At 37.1% G+C, this 23,820-nt stretch overlaps 3 protein-coding genes across 3 annotated transcripts; all 3 read left to right on the top strand.

Moving 5' to 3' along the window:
• Positions 1-26: 26 nt before the first annotated feature.
• LOC122403477 (trypsin-1-like) lies at positions 27-2,525 on the top strand. The gene is made up of 7 exons (XM_043407016.1): positions 27-138; positions 527-600; positions 735-829; positions 913-1,054; positions 1,182-1,295; positions 1,868-2,020; positions 2,219-2,525. Exons 1-7 carry the CDS (start codon positions 36-38, stop codon positions 2,360-2,362), a joined length of 825 nt encoding a protein of 274 aa, XP_043262951.1. The 5' UTR covers positions 27-35; the 3' UTR covers positions 2,363-2,525.
• A 7,877-nt stretch (positions 2,526-10,402) lies between these two features.
• Positions 10,403-12,041, top strand: LOC122403487 (trypsin-1-like). The gene is made up of 7 exons (XM_043407029.1): positions 10,403-10,451; positions 10,664-10,737; positions 10,878-10,972; positions 11,056-11,197; positions 11,336-11,449; positions 11,534-11,686; positions 11,773-12,041. Exons 1-7 carry the CDS (start codon positions 10,403-10,405, stop codon positions 11,914-11,916), a joined length of 771 nt encoding a protein of 256 aa, XP_043262964.1. The 3' UTR covers positions 11,917-12,041.
• An 893-nt stretch (positions 12,042-12,934) lies between these two features.
• Positions 12,935-14,934, top strand: LOC122403489 (trypsin-like). Its single transcript, XM_043407030.1, has 7 exons — positions 12,935-12,983; positions 13,371-13,444; positions 13,597-13,691; positions 13,779-13,920; positions 14,239-14,352; positions 14,435-14,587; positions 14,747-14,934. Exons 1-7 carry the CDS (start codon positions 12,935-12,937, stop codon positions 14,888-14,890), a joined length of 771 nt encoding a protein of 256 aa, XP_043262965.1. The 3' UTR covers positions 14,891-14,934.
• Positions 14,935-23,820: the final 8,886 nt, after the last annotated feature.

The following is a 23,820-nucleotide window of genomic DNA, read 5'->3' on the forward strand; positions in this document are numbered from 1 at the left end:
GTTTGCACTTTTGAAAGACAGTCCCGATCGTATATATGGACGACGATAAGGTTTCAATACAGTCTACAGTATCTATACACGCATTAAACATGCTCCTGGCAACGTTAGCCATTTTCGGCCTCTTATCGCTCTCTAATGGTAAGCAACCTTGATTTTCCATCGTTTATTCCACAAATCGTTCATTTTTAAATCCTGATAATAACGATCAATAAATCAAGCATTTAATCCCCACTAAGTAGTCTTATCGAATTCAAGTCAAAAATACTGGACGCTCGTTTCGAAAATATATCGTCGAGAATTCTATCGATTCTAAGCGAATCGAAGATCAGCGATTAGTTTCTGTTATTGCTGAACGTTCGTTGGTCCCCGTCGAATATTTTTACAAAATCGCAACGTTGTTGCGCGAACAATTTGCGCCATTAAACGCGGCTAATAAGTAGAGCAAGCATCGTCGGCTGCATAATGAGCAACCGTGCGTCCACAATTACTAAATACTAATTACTGTGTACCGTTATTATTTACACAGCTGGCCTGCTGCCGCAGTACGATCCAAGGATCGTAAACGGCGAGGCTGCGAAGCCAGGAGAGATCCCGTATCAGGTGAGCTCTATCAACGATAAATTAATCTATCGAAATGCAAATCTTATCGAAGAAAGTAATCGACTCGAACTGTATACAACTCTTTCCCTGACATGATACGATGATATTGCTAAAATGCGTTTCCCTTTTCTCAGGTGTCCCTTCAAAACAAGGGCAGCTCGTTTCACTTCTGCGGCGGATCGATCCTCAACAAAAATTATGTCATCACCGCGGCTCATTGCGTCAGAGAGTGAATAAAAAAAAAATTCATATTTAAATCCTGTATTCTCGCGAGATACTGTACCTCTATAAAATGATTGATGTTTTTTACAGCAACTCGGCTGGACTGATCAAAGTTGTCGCCGGCACGGTAAATTTGACGAACCCTGTAATTCAGCGCAACGTACAGAAAATCATTGTTCATGAAAAATATAACGCAAGCGATTCTTGGAAGAACGATATAGCGCTGCTTAAGGTAATTGAAGTAATTAAAAATAAGTAAATTATTACAAACATAGAGACGTCCAAATTTTAATTCACTACGGTTCAAAAGGATTAACACTGCGAGATCATTTCTCATTTCCCGATTGTTCTCGTTACAGGTTGACAAACCGTTCGTGACATCGAAGCAAATTGCCAACGTCCCACTGCCAACTCCGAACCAAAATATCACTGCCAACACAGTAGCCACAGTCTCTGGATGGGGCAGACTTTGGGTAAGTAAAATAATTCCGATGCTTGATTCCACAACGCCCGTACAGTATTTTGCACACTTTTATAGTGATTCTACAACTCCTTGGCTTACTCGAAAAGCCCTTCCTAGGGATTTTATTTGTTTTACCAACCGATTACGTTCTAACCACTTTCAACTAGCTGTCTCACTTTTCCGAATCATATCATTTAATCATATCATATGGCAATGTCCTTTATACGATTCTGACAGACCGGACATGATTAACCAGCTGTGCTCTAAAGGCTATTTCCCTCCGTATACGATTGATGCTTTCCTTTTTCAACCACTTATACCTCCTGTGATGGTTATATTTAAATTCCTTAAGAAACATGATCTTCATTTGTAATTTCATTCTACGTATTGTATAAGTAGCAACTAAGTTCACTGTCTCATGTACTTAATTTTGTAATTTTTTTTTTTTTCTATGTAAACTTGTGCTAATAATCCCGTAGGGGGTTACAACGTAATAATTAAAAAAAAAAAAACCAAGTCAAAATTAAACGCCCGTACAGAGGTGATTTCTCTATCAATTGCGCGTGTTTCGTTCGGTTACAGCAAGGCGGCCCCACGACTGTTGAACTGCAACGCGTGAATATTTTGATCGCGAACCAAGCGTACTGCAAACTCATCTATGGAAATGAGTCCCTCAACGTCTACGACACGCAGATTTGCGCCTATGACCCAACCGCTCAAAAGGGATCGTGCAACGTAAGTTTCGACGCGTAAAAATTATGAAACTCGTACATTGTCGTGAATAATCGTCTCGTTAATGTTTCTTTGGTTCGACGAAACATAGTCGTTGGAAACTTTTTTTTAATTTTTAATGCGACTCGTAAAGATGAAGTTCCGTTGTGTACGAAATATAATTGAGTCGATGTTTACGAATGGATCTTTCTGTGTTTACAGGGTGACTCTGGCGGTCCTCTGACAGTGAAAGGAAAACTCGTTGGTCTCGTTTCCTGGGCCATGGGTTGCGCCCTTACGGACTACCCGACCGTCTACACACGCGTCTCGTCTCACCTTAATTGGATAAAGACGCACGCAGTCTAAATCGAACAAACGGAAACCGCGAGATCCAAATAAAAAGTAATAGGAATACAAAACTTAACGAGCATTAAAACTCAAACGAAATGTACCAATCTTTTCTATATTGAGAGTGACGATTATACCGTGAAATGTTACCACAAATGCAATAAAACCACGACTTGAACAAAAGCCAACTAATTTATTACAAAGAATGTCCATTAACGCTAGATTCACGGAAACTGCAGAACGCGTAAATACTATTTTTTAACAACTTATGTTGAATTTGATCGATGCAATGGCAAGAATACATATTCTAATTTTTAAAAAAATCGTATTTTAAGGTAATTGTCAACATGAAAGGTATCAATGAATATACGTGCGATCAATACCCGTAAATCTAGCGTTACATATGATAACTCTGCATCTTAACGTTCGCTCGTTATTATATCATTTTGCACCATCTTATAGCCACGTTCAATTAGTTAAAATAAGTAGAATAAATATCATTCTGTTCGAAGCAAAGTAATTTAATTAGAAAATACCAAAATATCTTAGTAATTGACTGCGTGAAATTACTGGAAAGTCAAACAAGTAAAATCAAATAAAGAGCTTCGTACTGATTATTTGTTATGAAATTTTATTAATTTTATTGAGCGTTTTAGGTCACATGCACCTTTTAGGTTATTAGTGACCACAGTTGGGTTACTTAGTGGGGCTAATCATATTTAGAGCAATTGGTATACATTGATGTCTTTTAAGAAGTTTAAAACTTTTCTGCAGGAATCTGTTTCTCGTAAGATCGTTAGTGAGTTTTGTAACTTGTGTTGGATAATCTTCATATTGTATTTAGGGCAGATTGTCAAGATGTGTTCAATACTATTTCGTACGTTACAGGTGTCGCAGGAATTTGGTTCGGTTTTTGTGATAAGGTATGAGTGTGTCCAGTTCGAGTGTCCTATTCTTAGTCGGGTTATTTTCACTTGGTCTTTTCTATTTAGTAGTAGCGCCGGATTGAAGTCATGTATATTATTTCGAACTTTATGTAGCTTAGTTGGTCTGCTATTTCTCCATTCTTCATTCCACACTTCCGTTTGCGCCTTGGTGCAATGCTTTTGGATGTCTTGATGAGTTGCCTGTTCACATTTCGTTATAGCTGTACTGGAGCTAGCCAGTTTTGCTGCTGTATCAGCCTTTTCATTACCTTCAATACCAATATGGGAGGGAATCCAGGAATATAACACTTCTCTTTTGTCTCGCTTAAGTGTTTCATTTAATTCAATAATGTTTTGGATTACAGTGTTGTTTGTTTCCAAATTTTGTAGGGCGAGTAGGACGCTTTTAGAATCAGTTAGAATGATGGATTTATTGTGTGTTGTTTCTTCTATGTACTTCAAGGCTTGTAGAACAGCTAACGCTTCACTAGTGAATATTGTGAATGTTTCCGGGAGCCTGAATAGGATCTCATGTTCGGGAGTGCATACCGCACATCCAGTCCCCTGTCCTGATTTTGAAGCATCAGTGAAAATTTGCGTATGGTACGGGTATTCATTCGATAATTCAGTATATAAACTTTTGAGAACGTTTGGGTTAATTTGTTTGCCTGCTTTCAGAATTTTATCGAGTATGCAAGGAGGATCTATCGTCCATGGTGGAATTTGATACTGTATTCTTGATATGATTTTTGGTGTATCCATATTTAGTTCTTGCCAGTATGTTTTGACTCTACTATTTAACGGTTCCGGAAGTTTGGGTTTTTCCTTAAATTCATTGAAATGGGCGATGTTAGTTAATTTCTCGTAGATAGGATTTGAAGGCGTTGATAATCTGGTTGCTGCATACGATAAGCTCAGTTGTTTTCTTCGAGTTTCCAGTGGTATTAGACCAGCTTCACATAGAATTGCATTTACCGGACTCGTTCGGAAAGCTCCAGTGACTATTCTAGCTCCGGCATTATGTATAGGTGCTAATAATTTTAGAACGCGTGGTTTTGCAGAATCGTAGACGATTGATCCATAATCTAGTTTAGACAGAACTAAGGCCTTATATGTATTACTTAGAATTTGGAATTCAGCCCCCCAGTTTTTCGAAGCGATGACCTTCAATATATTTAATCTCTTGACACATTCTTCTTTGAGCTTTTTAAGGAATGGCGTCCAAGTGTATTTGTTATCAAAAATTAGACCGAGGATTTTTGGAGTGCTTGTTATCAAGAGTTGGTGCTGGCCTAAGTGTAGCTGTAGTTGGTGGTTTTGTGTTGTTCTTTGTTTTGAAAAAACTGTAACGGTGGTTTTGTTTTTTGAGAATTTAAATCCAGTTTGTAGGGCGTATTTTTGGAGTCTATCTAAATTGTCTTGAAGGATTTGCTGACTGGTGCTTAGACTTTTCCCGGTTATAAAGAAGGTACAGTCGTCAGCGAATATGGTGTATTTAACTGGTTTAGAGAAGACTTCAGCGATATCGTTTATTGCAATCAAGAATAAAATTACGCTTAGTACAGATCTCTGCGGTACCCCATTTAAGATTTCAACTTTCTTGGATAAATTGCCGTTGACACGGACATATATAGATCTGCTTTTTAGGAAATTGTATATAAATTGTATCATGCTTCCACTTATGTTCCACTTTATAAGTTGTTGTATTATTCGGTGTCTCCAAAGCATGTCGTAAGCCTTCTCAATGTCTAAGCATATTGCTATTAGATGTTGTTTTCTAAGGAAGGCTTCGCAAATGTTTATATCTAACATTGCAAGGTTGTCCATCGTCGAACGATACTGTCTAAACCCATTTTGATTTTTTCCTAGTAGGTTATTGGTCTCCAAATACCATCGCAGTCTTTTGCAGATTACTTTCTCTAGCAGTTTGCATAGGCAACATGTCAGGGCGATAGGTCTGTAGCTGTCGATTCGAAGCTTGTTTTTTCCAGGTTTTAGAATGGGCACTACTATTGCTTCTTGCCACTTGGTAGGGAAGACACCATTCAGCCATATGCAGTTGTAGATATCTAATAAATAATTTATTCCTGCTTTTGGTAGTTGTTGTATAAAAATATTTGGAATGTTGTCGGGTCCTGGACTGGAATTTTTAACAGATTTTAGCGCCGATTTTAATTCTGTAGGCAGAATTTTCATGTTAAGGGGGTGGTTGCTCGTCTGAGAGATGATATGCTCGTGTCTTGAATTCTCTTCAACTCTAGCTTTAATTTTGAGAAAGTTTGGGTCGAAATTTTTATTACTCGAATTATTTGCAAAAGTAGTAGCTAGAAGGTTGGCAATTTCTTTAGCGTCTATGGTAATTGAGTTTTCAGAACTCTTGATTGCAGTAATTTGGGAACTTACTTTCTGGCCATTAATTTTCTTCAGTTTATTCCATATTTGTTCACATGGAGTGGTCTTTGTTAAGGATGCGATGTAATTTATCCACGAATTCTTTTTTGCTTGTTTAAGGACTTTTCTTGCTTTGGCCCTTGCCCGCTTGAACTCTATTAAATTGAAATCGGTTTTGTGTTTTTTGTATACATTGAAGGCATGTTTTTTTTCTTTAATTACATTGCAGCATTCATCATTCCACCAAGGGATATTTTTTTTCTCTGTATTATTTGATGTTTTAGGTATGGATTTTGTGGCAGCATGGATGATTAATTCTTCAAACTCTTTTAATATTTGGTTTATTTCCGAACAGTTTGAGGCATCAGGCGTTTGTAATGATGGAAGGTTTTGATTTATTTCGTGGCGGTATAGCGGCTAGTCGGCTTTTTTGAATTTCCATCTAGGTTGTATTATATGGTTATCAGCATTATTGTCTATTAGTTCAATGATAATGGGAAAGTGGTCGCTGTTATATAACTCGGTTGAAATTTCGTATTTAGTGCTGTTGAAAATGTTGGGGCTGCAAAAGGTTAGGTCTATTGAGCTGTAAGAGCCATTTGACATGTTGAAATGAGTGGGTTCGGAATTATTCAACAAGATGATATCTGATTTGAGTATTATATTTCCAATTAGTTTTCCTCTAGTGTCTGTGTTTGCAGATCCCCACATTGTATTATGGCTGTTGAAATCTCCCATTAATAAGAAAGGTTTGGGGAGTTGCTTTATAATGTTGATTAATTCGGCTTCTTGAAATTGGTGGTTATTTGGAATATAGACGTTGCATATACATATTTCTTTTTGATATAGAATGATTGAGACCGCAATTGCTTCAATATTAGTGTTTAGCGGTATTTCTGTGTAATTTAGGCTTTGTTTCATGTAGATTGCTACTCCGCCGCTCGCGATCAAGGCATTCCTTCTATTTTTTTGGACTACTTTAAAACCTTTAATACTGATAGTTTCATTTGCTTTGAAATTGGTTTCCTGCAGGCATAATACACATGGCCGATGATCCTGGAGCAATTTTTGTAAGAATTCAAAACGTGCTTTGAAACTATTAAGATTCCATTGTATAATCTTCCTTAGCATTTATACTTATTGAACGGTATTTTTTGTTTGATATTTAATTGGTGTGTTCGTCTTCGGAGCACTGAGGAGTATCTGAGCAATCCGAAGGAGTAGGAGAGCTCATTGAGTGATCAGCCTTGGTAGATTTAACTAGCTTTCTCGTGATTCTTGTGAATCTGTTTTTGATGCAACGGTCTGTGAGGTAAGGGTATATCTCTTTCATAAAATTCGCTAGAGCTTCTACGTCGTCTGTGTATTCTGTTGCAATCTCTCTAGTGTTGGGAGATCCAAGTGTGTTTTCAATAAAGCTTTTAAGTTGGTAGAAGTTTAACATTTTACCAGGTTCTTCTAGTACGTGTTTAACTGGTTGCAACATGTCATCTATGCTTTTATCGCTCTTTGTTGCAACATTTGGTTTTTTCTTTGGCTGCTTGCATTTCGATTCAGTTTCCAGGATTTGTTGAAGACTGATTGATTTTTCTGTGGCATGGTTTGAATCGTTGGTTCCTTCTGTGGTGAGGCTTGAATCGTCGGTCATTTCGGATCTTGTGCGTTTTGAGGTTCTGATCAATGGATCTATGTCCATGGTTTCTGTTGCCGTATTGTCCCTAGGGTTTTCTGATTCTTTTGCCATGTTTGTACTATCAATATTTGATACTATTGGCGCTATTTTGGGGTCTTGAGGTTTTATAAAGACACTTGTTTGTGGAGATTCAGATAGCAAGGGTTGGTTTTTTTCGGTTTTGCAGTTTTTTGCGACGTGACCCTCTTTATTACATATGAAGCATTTTAATGTATCTGTGGAAGGATAAATCCAGTATGTGGTTTGTTCATATTCAATTTTGATTGAGTCTGGGATTTTGTGTGTGTCATCTGGATGGACATATAATTGGCGACGAAAACTGAGGATGTGCGTAAAACCCTCTTCTGCCATGCCAACTCTTAGGAATGATACAGCTGATTCTCTTTTTACTCCAATTTCATCAAGTATTCCTTCAATTATTGAGTGAGGGATTGTTGGGCAAACGTTTGAAAGTATTATACGTTGAGCTTTGCTGATTAACAGCCTTACGGTTACATCGATACCGTTAACTTTAATGTGTTTATATTTATCGGTGAGGTCGTCCGCGATTTTCTTACTCGCCAAAAAGACACAAATTCTACCGTTGGATACTCTTGACATAAATCTAATATTCGCTGGATTGGTAATTCTGCCTAATGCATGAGCGTAATCTCTTAGTTGAATTCCATCTTTGGCTTCGATTATGATCGCTTGATCTTTTTTGGGGAAGCAATCACTTTGTACTACCTTATTGTAGCTTCGTCGTGGTGCGTTAGAATCATTATTAACAGTTTGGGGTACCAAATTTCCGTGGTCAGAAGCCATTTCGGTGAATAGGTTGCACCGAGAATGGCGTAGAAATGGGTTAAGAAGTTGGTTTATAACAATTTAGTAATATTCACTAATTCACAGTAACACAGACTATCATGAATACCTATAAGATTTGATTGGCACTGTACTTGGCACTCGCGTTCACAGCACGCTCGGTGTTGACAAACACGTCAGCTCAGTATCACGGTTCCAACCGAACTCTTTTTATTAATTTGTTATGGAGAATTTAACGAAAATCCTCATACACAACTATATTGTTTTCTTTTTAAATTAGAATTTGATACCAAATTAGAATTGAGCGTGTTCTATTTTATTTTCTGTTTTAAAATGCAATGCTTGTTCCGACCGATGCGGAACACCTTTCGCGATGATTCTCGAAGGTCCGTTTATGACACGGACGGGAGTGTTAGTTTATTTCGCGTTTAATGACCAAGAATATTTTAGAGTTTATTTTTCTATTACCGGCAATCTCATTTTCGCGATAGTAAAGTTTATTTCAGTCACTTCGAGTTTTTCCATTTATTTTAGCCTTTAGAATTTCGTTTCGTTTAATAACCGACCGAATCATAAACCTGGAGCGGCCGAAGGGTCGGCCAAACCATGTGCGTAACGGTTGTTGCCAGGCACGGTCAACCTGGAGGCATCCTTGGCTGCATCGCTGGGCCTTCGAGAGCACCCCCATGCGTCCCATTGCCCTCACCCCCGCTCTATCGGGGTTGGCAAAAGGGCGTTAACATTAGTCAAAATTGTAGCCTAAGATCCTGATTGGGGATACACACAACCAATCCACTCGCGTGGAAAATCTTCGAGGTTTCTTGCGCGGACCCCGGACACTCTCGAGCAGACTAAACCAAATTCGCAAAGAAGACACATATCACCCATAGTCTCAATAAATAGTCGTGCTCACCAGAGCGTATACAAATCAAAGTTACAGTCCACATACATTTTTTGATAGGACTTCAGAATTAGCTGAAGATTCCTCCGCGTCGTTTAATCGTCGCTAAAATAATTGTCGACGCTGCGACGCATAAACAATGCTCTTTTCACTCTTATTGAAAGAAAGTGTTAACTTTATTTGAAATAAAAAATGCAGATGTGTGTACAATATATTGAAGGTCCAAGTGGATTAAAAGTGCTTGAAAATCAATCGCAATATTTCGTATTTACAACGGATACAGTTAAATAAAAGCGTATGAAAAGAGCAATTGTATTGATGGGATTATATAATAAAAATGAAAAAAATAACGGAAATATTCAAAGATAGCTTCGAAGAATGGGTTTTATGAGAAGTAAGAGATATGACTTCAATTCTACAGCGACTGGGCATCGATCTAGCCAAACCTACAAATCATTAATTTTTCTTTTTCATTTATATTAGAAACGATCATTATGAATGAGTTAAGTTCAGGTTGGGGACTAAAATAAATTATAATCGTAATATAAAATAAATATCAATTCCCAGTAATTACCAACGCTACATTACATAACAAAAAAAAAAAGAAAGATTCGAAACGTAATCAACCGTAAGTTTAGAAACGTATTTAAATAAAATAAATAAGAAAAATAAGTATTACAAACTTCCACGTGAATTCTACGAAAATGGATATTGGATATCGATCGTAAAATACGTGGTTAATTAATAAATGACGTGAGATCTTTAGAATGGCTTATTAAAAAAAAGTACACGAAATGGATCAAACAGATACGGAAACGATAATAAATAATTAATTATTTAATGTTAACACAGTCAAACATTGTGTATAATAAACACAAATCAGATACTTCTGAAGCTGCCTCTACGTTCTACGATTAAACTATAAATCGAAAAGACTTTGTAACGCTTTGTAAAATTTTACAAAAGTCTGAGAAAAAATGATTCAAAGAAATATATAGCACTTACAAGATAAATTGCAAAAGAAGCTTTGATGGAAACTTTGTTTGGAAAAAAAGCTCTCAAGACTATAATTTATGTAACATTTCGTCGATCCGGAACAAACGATTGTTATTGTCGAAATCGCATTGATACAATTTATCAAAAATTCGGCCTGATAAAATGATCTTGCCGCTAATATGTCCATAAAATACTGCTTCTAATCCAAATCAAGATAAAAAATGATTTTTTAATCGCAGTTACCGATTCAAGATAGCATCAAACGAGTATACATATAAGGTCTAAGTAAATGCTTAAAAAATTGTCACATGTTCACAGTACCTCTTGCACAAACTAACCCAAGGAACATGGCTCTAATGTTGTTGCCACTTTTCACGCTACTGGCGGTCTCCAATGGTAAGTGATAATAAGATTTAAATACATAAAACAGTATAAATTACTAAGATTTAATCAGTCAAAATTAAATGCTAAGAAGACTAATGGCTTTTTGATCAGAAACGATAATATGTTTAAACGACTGAGTAGACGATGGAGCAGAAAATCAATACAACGAATAAATTTTATATTTAAGCTTTCATTACATTAATAATTAATTATTATAATTTCAGCCGCAGTACCATACAACTTCGACCCTAGAATCATCAATGGCGAAGCTGTGAAAACTGGCGACATACCGTATCAGGTAAATGAAAATTAAAATTCCCAGCGAAGATCAATTATCTTGCGTTTGGTGAATTATTGCCCTATTATTGACTGCTCGTTTCGTCTTAAAAATATTTCCGAACGATGGCTTAAAGAACGATATCCTTTGTTACATTTTAGGCGTCGCTTCAATTAAAAGCATCGAATCGTCACTTTTGCGGCGGGTCGGTGCTCAATGCGAATTACGTTCTCACGGCAGCGCACTGTGTCGTAAGGTAAGTTTCGCAATTTTCCAACAAGTGGAATCCTTAATCGTTGACTCGACGCGAATAATATTAAAAAATTTACCCCTTAACAGACAAGCGCCTAACACGATGGAGGTTGTTGTCGGCACTGTGGACGTCGATAACCGAGTATCGGTGCACCAGGTTGAAAAGATCATTACCCATGAAAAATACTCTGCCGAAGACTCATATGTGAACGATATAGCCTTGATCAAGGTAAGCGTTCTGTTCTCGAAATGGTACAAGTCGACGAATAAATTCGAGACGACTGATCGTAACATTTAGCTTGCACCATCTTTCGAAGAACAGAAATACTCGAGAGGTCTTTGTACGACGATATTCTCGATTTTGCAGGTGAAAACAAGATTCGTGACCAGCAGACAAATAGCCCCGGTTCCTCTGCCGAAAGTAAACGAAGTTATCCCAGCCAAATCGCTGGCTGTAGTGTCAGGATGGGGTTCCGACAAAGTAAGTTTTTAGTTTGCATTACATTTGATAAATGGCGCGAAACGTTTCGCGATTTTACTGCAACGTTAACATTGAATTACATAGTATGGCGGAGCAACGACAAAGCAACTGATGAAGGCGCGTATCTTGATAGCCGATCAGACAAAATGCAGAAAGGTTTACAAGACGTTGATGATGAACATTTACGACTCCCACATCTGCGCTAATGATCCTTCGGTTGAAAAAGGAGCGTGCAACGTAAGCTACAGTTTCCATTGGAATTTCATGCATCGTTAGCGTTACGTTTTTCTGATGATTTTGTTAACAATATGTTCACTTCGTAGGGTGACTCTGGTGGCCCACTGACTGTTGATGGAAAGATCGTTGGCATTGTGTCCTGGTCGATGGCGTGTGCACTCACCAAGTATCCCACAGTTTACACTCGCGTCACGTCTCACTTGGGCTGGATTAAACAGAATGCAGTTTGATTCGAGGCAGTTTAAACGAACTAAATTGTCTGAAACGCGTTTGAAAGTCTCGACTACGTTTCTGCGAATGCATCTACACGATAGTTTCGAAAATAAAAACTAATAAGAGTACTATTAATCTTGTGAACGCCAAACGTGATATTTCTAATGGAAAATGTTATTATAAATAGCACGAATTGAATTTCTTACGTTTGCTACGAAAATATCTGTTTCAAACAATGTTTTTGATACAACAAAACGTATCGTTCTTATTAAAGTGAGAAAAGTTACATCTTTTTATTTGATCACGAGAGTACCACTTTTAATAACAAAAAAAAAACAGTAAAATAAAAGCTATGATTTAATAATGTTGTAATTAGTTCTTTTCCTTTCTAATTTCTAGCAAAAATTATACATCGAATCGAATGTACATCAAAATGGAACAAAGAACAATGTATATTTTGTTCGACTAATTCACGTAGTAATACAAAATTTAATTCATTACGATACAGCTTATCGATACAAAATTCGTTTTGATAAGACAAATCAAGTGGCAATACAATCTGGGACAAAAAGAAATAGTTGTTAATGAAAATTAATTAAAATAGTACTATCGTCGCGTGAGTAAACTTTATTTATTACACATCTGTATGGTATTATACATAGACTACGTCGTAAAGAACCAAAGATTATATTGAAAACTCAATAAAAGGTAGTAATACAAAATATTAATTTTTCTAAAAATGAAAGTATTTCGTTCAATTCTTTATCAAATAATTTATGTACCATACAGACACGTAATAAATAAAGTTTACTTATACAACAATAGTACTATTTTAATTGATTTCCATTGGTGGTAATTTCCACTTACTTTTGTCCCCGACTGTACGTATCAAAAAACTTGTATCTTAACTTTAACAGAAATAAGAATAATTACTTCGTAATAATCACGTATTCTAGATCACTATCGACAGATACATGAAGTATAAATTAGTTGCAAGTCCGATCATGTCTTCCAGTTACCTTTTATCGAGAAGACATGGCTCTCGCAATAATCTCACTTTTTGCTCTACTGGCAGTCTCCGATGGTAAGTAAGCAAAAAGTTACCCTTTGTACGTACAACAACATCAGCTATATCAGCTTCGTTAGTAAAAATTACAAGCTAAAGCCAATTTAATCAGTAAAGTATAATACAATATGTAACAGTAACACCGTTTAAAACAGTATTCCTTGAAAGTTTAAGAACGTGAACAAAATACAGTCCAAGATTTGTACCACTAACTGAAGCTTCATTAAAGTTAACACAGAAATCATTTCGAACTTCAAAATCTTGTTATACGTTCATTTTTCAAAACTAAAAATGTCTGAGCTATCTTTAAAAAATTTAAGTCACGCGTTATTTGGTATATCTAAACAACGTCTGCCAAGAGTTACGTTCAATGTCTAGTTACATTATTATTCTCATAAATTACAGCCGCTAATACATTCACGTTCATACCAAGAATCATAGACGGTGAAAGTGTCAAATTGGGTGAAATTCCATACCAGGTAAACACTAGTGTTTGACAGTGGTAATTTTATACCTATACAAAAAAATTAATTTACTCTGTTAACAGTGACTGTGTTATGTTTATTAAATTATCAACTTCTCGGAGAAAATACAAAAGTATCGGTGAATGAAAATTTAACAAACATTTTAGGTGTCGATTCAAACCAATGGCTCGCAGTATCACTTTTGCGGCGGATCGTTGCTCAACACACAATACGTCCTCACGGCTGCTCACTGCGTAATCGAGTAAGTTTCGTAATTTCCTATACAGCGGAATCATCGATTATTATCGTGGCACAGACAATATTAGAAGGCCTGCGATACTGTTAACAGTCTAGCTTATCCGATCCAAGTCGTTGCCGGTATTGTAAACTTGGATAGTCGTCTTTCGTCGGTTCGTCCAGTCGAAACGATTATTCTACACGAAAACTACAACTCGAGGGATTCGTGGATAAACGACATAGCCTTGCTCAAGGTAAACGATTTCGAAAATAGAAATAATTTTTTTAAAACGCAACGACGATATCTACTCCAAATGTTTCGAACAAAAAAATTATATCGTTATCGTATCGTGACATTTTGGAAGATAAATTCTTTCTGTTTTATACATTTAAATTTCATTTGCAAATTCAACGTAATCGATTCTCGATAAAATTTATATTTTTAGAGGTTCATATTTACTTCGACGATTTTTTTTTTACCAATTACGACTCGTACAGCATTAAAAAATTAATCCGATTTTAATTTTTATCCTATTGATTTTTCGTGCACATTAAATTGCTCAATTTTTTAGGTGAAAACGCCGTTCGTGTTGAATAAAAACATATCCCCCGTTCCTCTGCCGGAAGCAAACGAAGATGTCCCGACTATGACACAGGCTATAGTGTCAGGATGGGGTGACATTCACGTGAGTTTTAAATCACCTTGCACCGAACAATATTTAATTTCGAAAACGTCAACTATTGTGGTATACACGTTTAATTCTAAAGATGGGCGGTCCGGAGTCACGACAACTGCTGAAGGCGGACTTGTACATAAGTAATCAAACCGCGTGCGAAAATGTTTACAAAAGCATAGGCTACGCAGTCCGTGACACGCAAATCTGCGCTAATGACCCCAAGGTCGAAAAAGGATCGTGCAACGTAAGTCGTAATTTAAATACCACGACATATAAATCACTGATAAAATTGCGAATAGCAGTGATTTTTACAATGTCACGGAGTAATATCGCTTTGAATTTCTCTTTATTTCGAACAAAGTGGGTCCTGATTATTCGAATTAATAACACTATTTCTTCGTAGGGTGACTCTGGTGGCCCACTGACTGTTGATGGAAAGATTATTGGCATTGTGTCCTGGTCGATGGCGTGTGCACTCACCGACTATCCCACAGTTTATACTCGTGTCTCGTCTTATTTGGATTGGATCGAAAGCCATGCGGTTTAATTCCAAAAGATCGATTAAAATCTTACCACATATTTGTGTAAAACTCATGAATTTCATTTTCTTACCTCTACACAGTCACTGCATATTTATACTTTGCCTCTGTATTATTTATAACGAGATTAATAATTATTTCCAAAACCTAGCTTTCGACAGCCTCTAACTTTAACTCATCTTACTCTACGGGCATCTGTTTATGAATTTTCAACGTGACTTTAATTATTTGCGTTTCTATAGCATCGTACCAAACTCTCTACACGGATTTTCTTTTGTTACGAGAACTTTGTCCTGCAAATTGCTTTCAGGCTGAATTCTCGTAATCGATGAAGCTTTATAAAACTAAAAACGTCAGAGATAACATCCTAAGTAATAATCCAGAAATAACTACGAAGACTCAAGTAAATATTATTCTTTGAGTTTTCTAATTAATGGAAGTCTCGAGAGGCAAACCGTTCGATAAACAGAGTGTCCGAAAAATATTTTCAGAGAGCTTCTTTAAAGATACAAAATCCTTGCAAGCCGTGCAAAGCATTAAGTATATCTCGTGCCACATTTTCCGCTGAATTATCGGTCGTTCGAATGCGAGGAAAATTTAAATATGGTCCCGCGAGTAGGCAACACGAACCACGGGTGCTATCGGTTATGAGAAAAACGGTCAATATGGACGACGAGCGTTCAGAAAATCTCGTGCTCGGTCTGTTCCAGCGATTCGTCGAATACCGTCGCCGTCGTTAACTCGCAATCAACCTTGCAATCGATCAACTGTAGTTAATGGCGCCAATGTATTCTTGTTCCTTCGATGTCGCATGCGATCGCGTGGCTGCAATCACGTTCGAAAATTTTCGCGAAACTGGCAGCTGCGCCAACATCGATTGCATTTTGATTTCGCTTTTGTGTTTGCCCGGGCGCGCTGAAACCCAATAGCGCCATAATTCACGTGCCCCGCGATGCGTTCCGATAATTCGCGTGACAAGAAACCAGTTGTCTCCTGTATCCCTTTGTCACCGGTGTCATACAAAAAAAGTCGATGCGATTCCGTGGCCATCGCGAAACAAGTAAGCTTGTCGACAGAGGCTCGGCAGGTACGGGGGATCATTCATTGAGACTTCATTGTCAAAAAAATCTACTGTGAATATTCACCGAGCACGCGCGCATTTAACTATGGCTTAAATAAATAGATGTCGATACAGGTTTTTATTATGTTTTTTGTACTTCTGTACACTCACGTTGACACGATTTCCTGAGCACGTATCATCATTTTATGTGTTGTCTTAGTATGCTATTATCTTCAATTTCATCTAATCATATTTAACACTCCTTGATTTGTATCTATGGGGTCATGTTAAAACAAACGAGTATAAGAAGAATATTTTATACGCTCCTCAATTACAAGCGAGAATCATTTGGCATTTGAAGAATTAAAGATACAGAATACATTAGAATCCATTAGTTCATACAAATCTAATTTAGAAAATTGTATATGCAGCACGATGAGCAATTTTTAACAATTTTTGTATGTATTAAGTTAGTTTAATAAGTAAATTACATGCCTTATTTTCATTTAAATCTACTTTGAATCCATAAACAGAGGTAACACAGTACATCATGTTGATACTAATGATATTGGTGCTATTTGTATCGAGATCAATTCACAATTGATTTTCTTGACAATGAAACCTCAAATGAAAAAATTTTATTCTTTATTTTCGATTTGTTTTTTCATCTAGAATCACCCTATTCCCGCTTGTACCACCGATGCTGGGACACCCTGTATAATTAAAAATATAATTACGTATCTCCTGAAGTGTTGAGCTTTCGATTACTGTTACAGTTCAATTTAAAAAACGAATGCAAGTGCATATTGCGATTGCCTTTTATCTTCGTTTATAACAGAACTATAAAAGTATTCTTATTTGCTCCTAACTTTTAAATACGTGCTTTTTTCGGATAATTGAGACGATCGTCTACAGAAATAGTAACTAAGTGTTATTATTCGTTAATTATTCTCAGCCTGAAATGATTCTTCGAGTTAGTTATTTGGAAGAAATAGGAATAAGTAACGATTAAAGGGTTCTACCGCCCACTGGAATTTAAAGTCGCTGAAAGTGACAATTTATAGCGTTTGTTAATAAATAATTTTATGAGTCTCGTCGCTATCGTGCCAGGCGATGTATAACGCGGAACCGCTTGAGGCTACTTGAAGTAATGACCTCTTCAGAAAAGGGAAAAGCTCACCGAGAAGCGAATTCGTCGTCTTTTCCTTTTTCGTTTGCCCAAAGTTTCATTTTAGTGGCAGCGATCAACAGATATTACAACGAAATGAAATTTACCTACGGTCGGATTTCACTGACGTAAGAAATATTGGAGATAAATATTAGTATTAATCCACGAACACGCAACTATACGAAATACTTCTAGTAATATTGACAGAAACAACCAGAAAAAAAAAAAAAAATTAGTTATCGATTTAATCGAAAATTTAAATAATCCCGATAAAATGATTTTGCAACGCGGTCGTGATAACGTAACAATATTGCATATTGAATACATAGTTTTTATACTCTAGTCGACTAAATATTGAATAAACGATTAAGTCGTAATCGCTTAATCCCACGGTATCTCCTTTGTTAGAATATTATCGAATCGACGCACATTATTCTACAAATTCTGTTTTTGATTTTCTGTTGAATTTCACGGCAGAACCAGTTAAAAGGAACGAAATAACGTGTCAGTTGGTACGACAAAATCAATAATGCCATGACGTTCATATGTTGCTTTCGTTTCCGTCGGTATTTGAAAACGATTAATGAACATGCTTCGTACTAATATCGAAGAAACGTTGACTAATTTTTTACCGTCTAAATTAATTATATTCTGCAAAAATGTGCGCGATGCAATCAAGAATTTTCACGTTCAACGAGCTTCCTGTGGTTTAAGAAAGGACGGAGGTCCAATTTTCCTTTGAATTAATTCGTTTCGTAATACTTCTGACCCGTTTTAAGACACTAATTTTAATATCTTGCGTTATTCTGTCGTATTGAGAATGGAATTTTAAACACAAATACCCAGGACATTCCCCAAATTATATATTTCCATTCGAGTCCTATTAATTTATCTATTCCCTGGAAAGATACGCATTTGGATAAACATTAACACTAGAACTACCGACAATTATAGTGTGTTTATTTGTACCAAGAAAATTGAAACGATAGGTACGTCAAGAAATGTATAATGCAATGGAAATAAGTATTTATTCATTCTCTTATAGAAAATTACGGTAAATTTCCAATAATTCAGTCGAGTAAATTTTTTACAGGTTTTATTTGAAATTACAAATGGGTCATGTTTGAAATTGTGGACTGTAATTTTGAGAATGTCGGTTAGATGGAAAGTATGGTGCAAAATGTTAAACAAAGTCTTTAATTCGCAATTATTAATAAGACGTTCGAATACAATAGAATCATGAGTAATGAGCGGCCATTATGAGATCTTTTAAGGAAATGACGATATTATTGATCGCCATTTCCTGTAGAGTGTGAGAGTTGAGAAAAAACTATTATTATGTGTCAAACAAATACATAACGCCTTTATATTAATTGCAAGGGGCTTTTGAGCTTGAGCGTTAATTAAAGATTGTGAGTAAATTACGTAAAACAAGACCAAAGAGCTTGAGAACAAAGAACGAGAACTATAGAGAATTGCGAGCACACTTGAACAACTAGTCACTGTGGCAGTTGGAACAAGACTGGGACAATGGCCGCGCTCTGGGCCACCACGAGGTTTCGACCGGCCGGCAAATGGATCGGTGCGCGCGCATATCAATTATGTGCAAATGCCCAAAATCAGTTTTAGTTAAGAAGGGGGAAAGGAGATGATGAGGGGGAGGAGAAGGAGTTAAAAGAGTAGAAAGGAGGGGAATAACTGGAGTAAGGAACAGGAAACAGGCAGAAGACAGGTAGAAGAAGAAAATAGAGAATTTAAAAATTAAAAATAGAAGAGAAATGGTATTACTACGAAGCCGATAGTGCCAGTATCGCACCGAAAAAAAAAAAATAGAAATCTTTCGTCGTTTCGCGAGAAACAGGAACGAAGATAAACACGATTCTCATAAAGGACTAATCTCGCGAGAAATTACATTACGAATAACACCGACTTCGCGAAACAACGTCGCAGAATGACAGACAACGGTAAGTGTTTACGCTTCGCGAAAACAATACGAATCAGGGAACAATGAAGCAAGGGACGCGCGAGAGCAAACATTTTCGCTTCTCGTAAGAGAGCTTTTTCATAAACGGGGAAAAGAGTCGCGAGCGTGTTTCCCGGCGACAGGAGAGAAGGAAAAAGGATAGAAATTACGATATAATCGCCAAGGCTGTTTAACTCGTGCCTTATTATAGTCGGTTAACATTTTAATTCGTAATCCCGATAACCGGAACACGATTTCTAAAAATGAGTTTGAAACGTGGCGTGCTTTGCACATTTAAAAACAACCGTTGTTCGTTGTTGCTCGACTATGATTATATCGTATTGTTTCGCGGCAAGAACAAAGCGTAAAACAGCCTTTGCTGCTTCAAAGTGAGAAGGAAGTGGCGAATGTTCGAGCGGAAACAAAACGCGAACGAGGCTACGGTCGAAAGGGTTTAAAGGTGCACGGACGATCGCGAAATGAAATTCAGGAATAGAGTTTACGATAAGGTCAGCCCCGTCGAGCGCGAGCTAAAAAGGCTAGAGTAAGGACAATTCTCAGAAAATTGCTTGCAAGATTTAGCAACTGGGTTAAACGCGGTGAACAAAGTTTAAAGACCGACGTTTTAATTTCGCAAATGAAACGGTCGACCTTCGCTGCGAAACGAGAACATTGTACCTTTTAAAAAACAAACTGCTCCGCGCTCTTAACGAGGAATGAAGCGTGAAAGTGCGCGTAAACAACATCAAGAGAATTAATAGTAGCTTGATGGTTAAATAATCGGAAAGATGGAAATACAGAGACTTTCGAACTTTTATGCGTTAGAGAAGAAAAGTTTTTACGAAAATTGACATCGTTTAATACTTACAAGCGCGTGCAATATACAGGGTGTTCGTCCACCTCTGGGAAAAATTTTAATGGGAGATTCTAGTGGCCATAATAAGACGAAAATTAAGGATACTAATTTGTCGATTAAGGCTTCGTTAAAAAGTTATAGAAACATTTCCGGCCACACAGCATATTTTCGGTAAAGAATTTTTTTCTCGAAAGTACGTAGGACTTCGGGGGTATGTCTATTCGCCAAAAATGATTGTAATTGACCCCCTCAACCAAAAATAATTTTTCCAGAACGATTTGAAACTTTTTGAAATTTCAGGGGAATCGGTATGTCTGGGTCAGACATTATATTTTCAGTAAGGAATTTTTTTCTGGAAAGTGCGTAGGATTTCGGGGGTAGGTCTATTCGCCAAAAATGATTGTAATTGACCCAGGAAATTGAAAATAATTTTTCCGTGAATGATTTGAAATTTTTTAATTTAATTTTTAACGATGCCTCAATCAACAAATTGATATTCTTGATTTTCATCTTATCTTGGCCTCTAGAATCTCACATTGAAATTTTTCCCAGGGGTGGTCGAACACCCTGTATAAGAAATATCTTATACGCGTTAAGAGTCGATTTATCTTCGTTTTCGAAATATAAAAATACTGACACTTGCAGTTGTTCAGTGAGAAAACTATTCTCGTGTTCGTTGGGACGAACCCACACGTAGGAAACACGTTCAGCTCGAGATGAAATAAATAATTCAAGACATTCCTACGTCCGAGTATATCAAAATCCACGAGCCACGACTGTACGTAGCTACCAACACAAATTCTCTCTAAATGTGTAGAGCGGATTAGCGGTAAACTCGTCTTGTTGGACATTTCTTCCAGGGTAATCTCACAACTTGCAAAGATTTTCTGTAAAATCACCAACCCTTGCATTTAAAGAGCACCTAGAGACACGATGTAGCAGATAGAACACGACAAAGCTCCTATTCATGCTGCCAGAAACCTAACAACGTTTCCCAATGAGATTTTTCCTGATCGATGGATAAGAAGAAACCAATATGTGGTCACTTCGATTTGTTCTACACCACTTCTACTTCGAAAAAGTAAAGAATGCAAGATATATATGTTCGTAGAACATTTTTCAGTTATTTTAATTATTTTCGGCTTCTTAATTATACACATATATTTTTGAAGCACCCTGTATACTGGCATAACGAACTAGAGATTTTTTTTTAACATTTCTTTAATACGAACGAATATCAAATTTGAACAGTTGGGTCTTCTTAGACCCATACCTTACATTTTGCAATACTTATATATTTAGCCTTCTAACCTGGAATAATACAGAATATTTCATCCATTTGCTGGAAGACTAAATATTTTTGAGTTTTATTAACAAAATACATAGTTTACCGTAAAGTGGAAAAACCGCATTTTAATGCAATCGTAAGCACAACGTGTTTCGATGAAAATATGGGGATCGATATTCCTGAATCAAGTTTGAAAGTAAAAAATACAATTTACCGTGCCCGCGACGAGTCGACAGCAGCGGGCGTTCGAGGCTTGCAATTTTTACGAATTTGTACCACACGCTGTCGTCGAAAAGTTCATACAGTTTTGCAAATATTTGCTAACTGCGCGCCGGAAAGTCTGGTCGCGCGATGAAAAAAGAAGATATCCGGTCGACTGTGCGTTCCGCGCGCGGAGAAAAATAATAATGGCTTCAAAGAAGGCGCGCCCCCTCAAAGCATGGACAACGTCTGCCGGTAGGTCTTGAAAACGTCCGCCGTACAATGTGCAACGACCCGTATTTACATTGCTAATGAAATTTCATTTCCGCCTTCTATTCCTCGAAGTGGCAACGCGGAAGGCTCCTTCAAACCGGGCGCCTCTCGTTTTGTTCCTACGTACTCCCGACCACTTACTTAACACGTAAAAAGTTGCCCATAGCAAACGGAAAAAAGAAAGAAACACGACGATAATTGGCCCGCAACTGGGCCAGACGCCATGAAATCGATTCCGCCCTTCTTCTTTTTTTTATCGCGTCGTAACCGAATTTAGCTAACTTCTTGAACATTCATCGATTTAAGAGATTCGTCCGCGGAGGGAGAACGAAACGTCGCAAAGTGCTTACTTATAAACACAGTCGGTTGTTCGAGCCTTCTTATGTTCGGCGAGCAGCAGCAAGTGGAAAACTTTCTCCTACCCTCTGTACAGGGTGTTCGTTCGAGAACTTTTAATCTAAATATTCGAAACGCAACACGTATTTTGGCAGAGACGATTCTTATTCTACGCAGAAATTTTATCTGCGAGTAATAACGAATTGTTTGGTTTGTGAAACTTCTTTATTTTTTTTTCGCTGCATAAAATCATAGTGCTCCTATCTTTATAACACGTTATATCCTTGTAATCCTTGTAAGATAAAATATAAAAAGAAATGTTTAGTACGAAAGTTTGCAACTGTAATTCTGTAAATGAAAACATAGGTTTCTAATTTAAAAAACGAGATTACCCTTCGAATAACCTTGAAAGCACAAATAAAGAATAAATAAAACGGTGGTGTTTCCCCCCTGAAATCGAGTAACTATTGCATTTAAACATTTTTGAAGTTTTGAAACGAACACCCCGTATATTCAGGGTACTTCAGAATTGTAAGTTCAAACTGGTACAAGCTGCTGGAGTACATTGAAGGAAGCAAACGAGTCTTGCAAGGGAAGTTATCCAAATGTTAAATTAGTTAACCCTTTGACTGCGGCGCACTCTAACTCGGCAATATCACTTTTACGCGATCACGTGACTGACGGCAACAAAATTGAGACTGAATTTATGTTTCAAGCAGATGAAAACATGGAAACAGTTTACTCGATGTTATGCTTAAAATTTTAGTACGAAATTCGACAAGAACTTATGGAACGACCTAATATAACTTATTGATAAATAGGCAACAAACCAAAAAACGCTATATTCATATTCAAAAGAACGAAGTGTAAATAAACTTAAACAATTTTCTACCCACTGTTAGCGATTACAAATACGTGTGGCGTCGCCTCCCATGCTCGCCACCAGAGGGGTCGCGCTCTCACAAGCGCTCGACCGACCCCTCGGTTGCTATATACATATATACATTCCTCGAACGACTTCCCAATATCCCAGTCGTCTAAGGCACCTAGATTTTAAGCTAAACTACAACCACCACGTACAGATACATTTAGACAAAGCTCGAAAAGCTTTTTTCGCTGACAAGCGTCTCTTCTATTCAAAGGATCTTAACTCGTCTGTTAAAATCCTTTGCTATAAATCTCTAGTTAGACCTGTCTTAACATATGCATGCTCAATTTGGTTTAATATCAGTGCCGGAACGATGGAAAAACTACGACTTTTTGAGCGAAAATGCCTAAGAGCATGCTTAAATAAATATAGAACTCCCGAATCGAACTTCATAAAACTATAAATTAACTACAAACTCTACGTAGACGCTAAAATCAAACGCACTGACATGTTCATATTGAAATTAATTAGAAACCACTGGGCAAACACCCGCAAAATCCATTTAAATAGTTTAATCTTTGGCTCTACATACCCAAACCCAATATACCTCGACAAAACGAGATTGACAGGCTACACTCCCCCAGAATCATTCATCCACCTAGACAGCGAAGGCTATATACAGAATAAAGACAACATCCCACTAATATACCACGCCAAACGAAACAAAAACGATAAGACAATCCTCTACGACAAAAACATACCACAAGACAGCGCAAATATACGCCACCACTACAGACTCTCAAACATTGACGAAAAAAATTAAACACAGACTCAACACTGACAAGTACTGGTGGTTGCAGCGAACTTAAATGATCCCAGTACCTCAAGTATATCATCCTTCACTTAATCCTAAACAACCTCCGTC

Source organism: Colletes gigas, unplaced genomic scaffold, assembly GCF_013123115.1.
Source record: "Colletes gigas isolate AHSC1104 unplaced genomic scaffold, ASM1312311v1 Colletes_gigas_Sc00055, whole genome shotgun sequence".
In the NCBI taxonomy this organism is placed as follows: domain Eukaryota; kingdom Metazoa; phylum Arthropoda; class Insecta; order Hymenoptera; family Colletidae; genus Colletes; species Colletes gigas.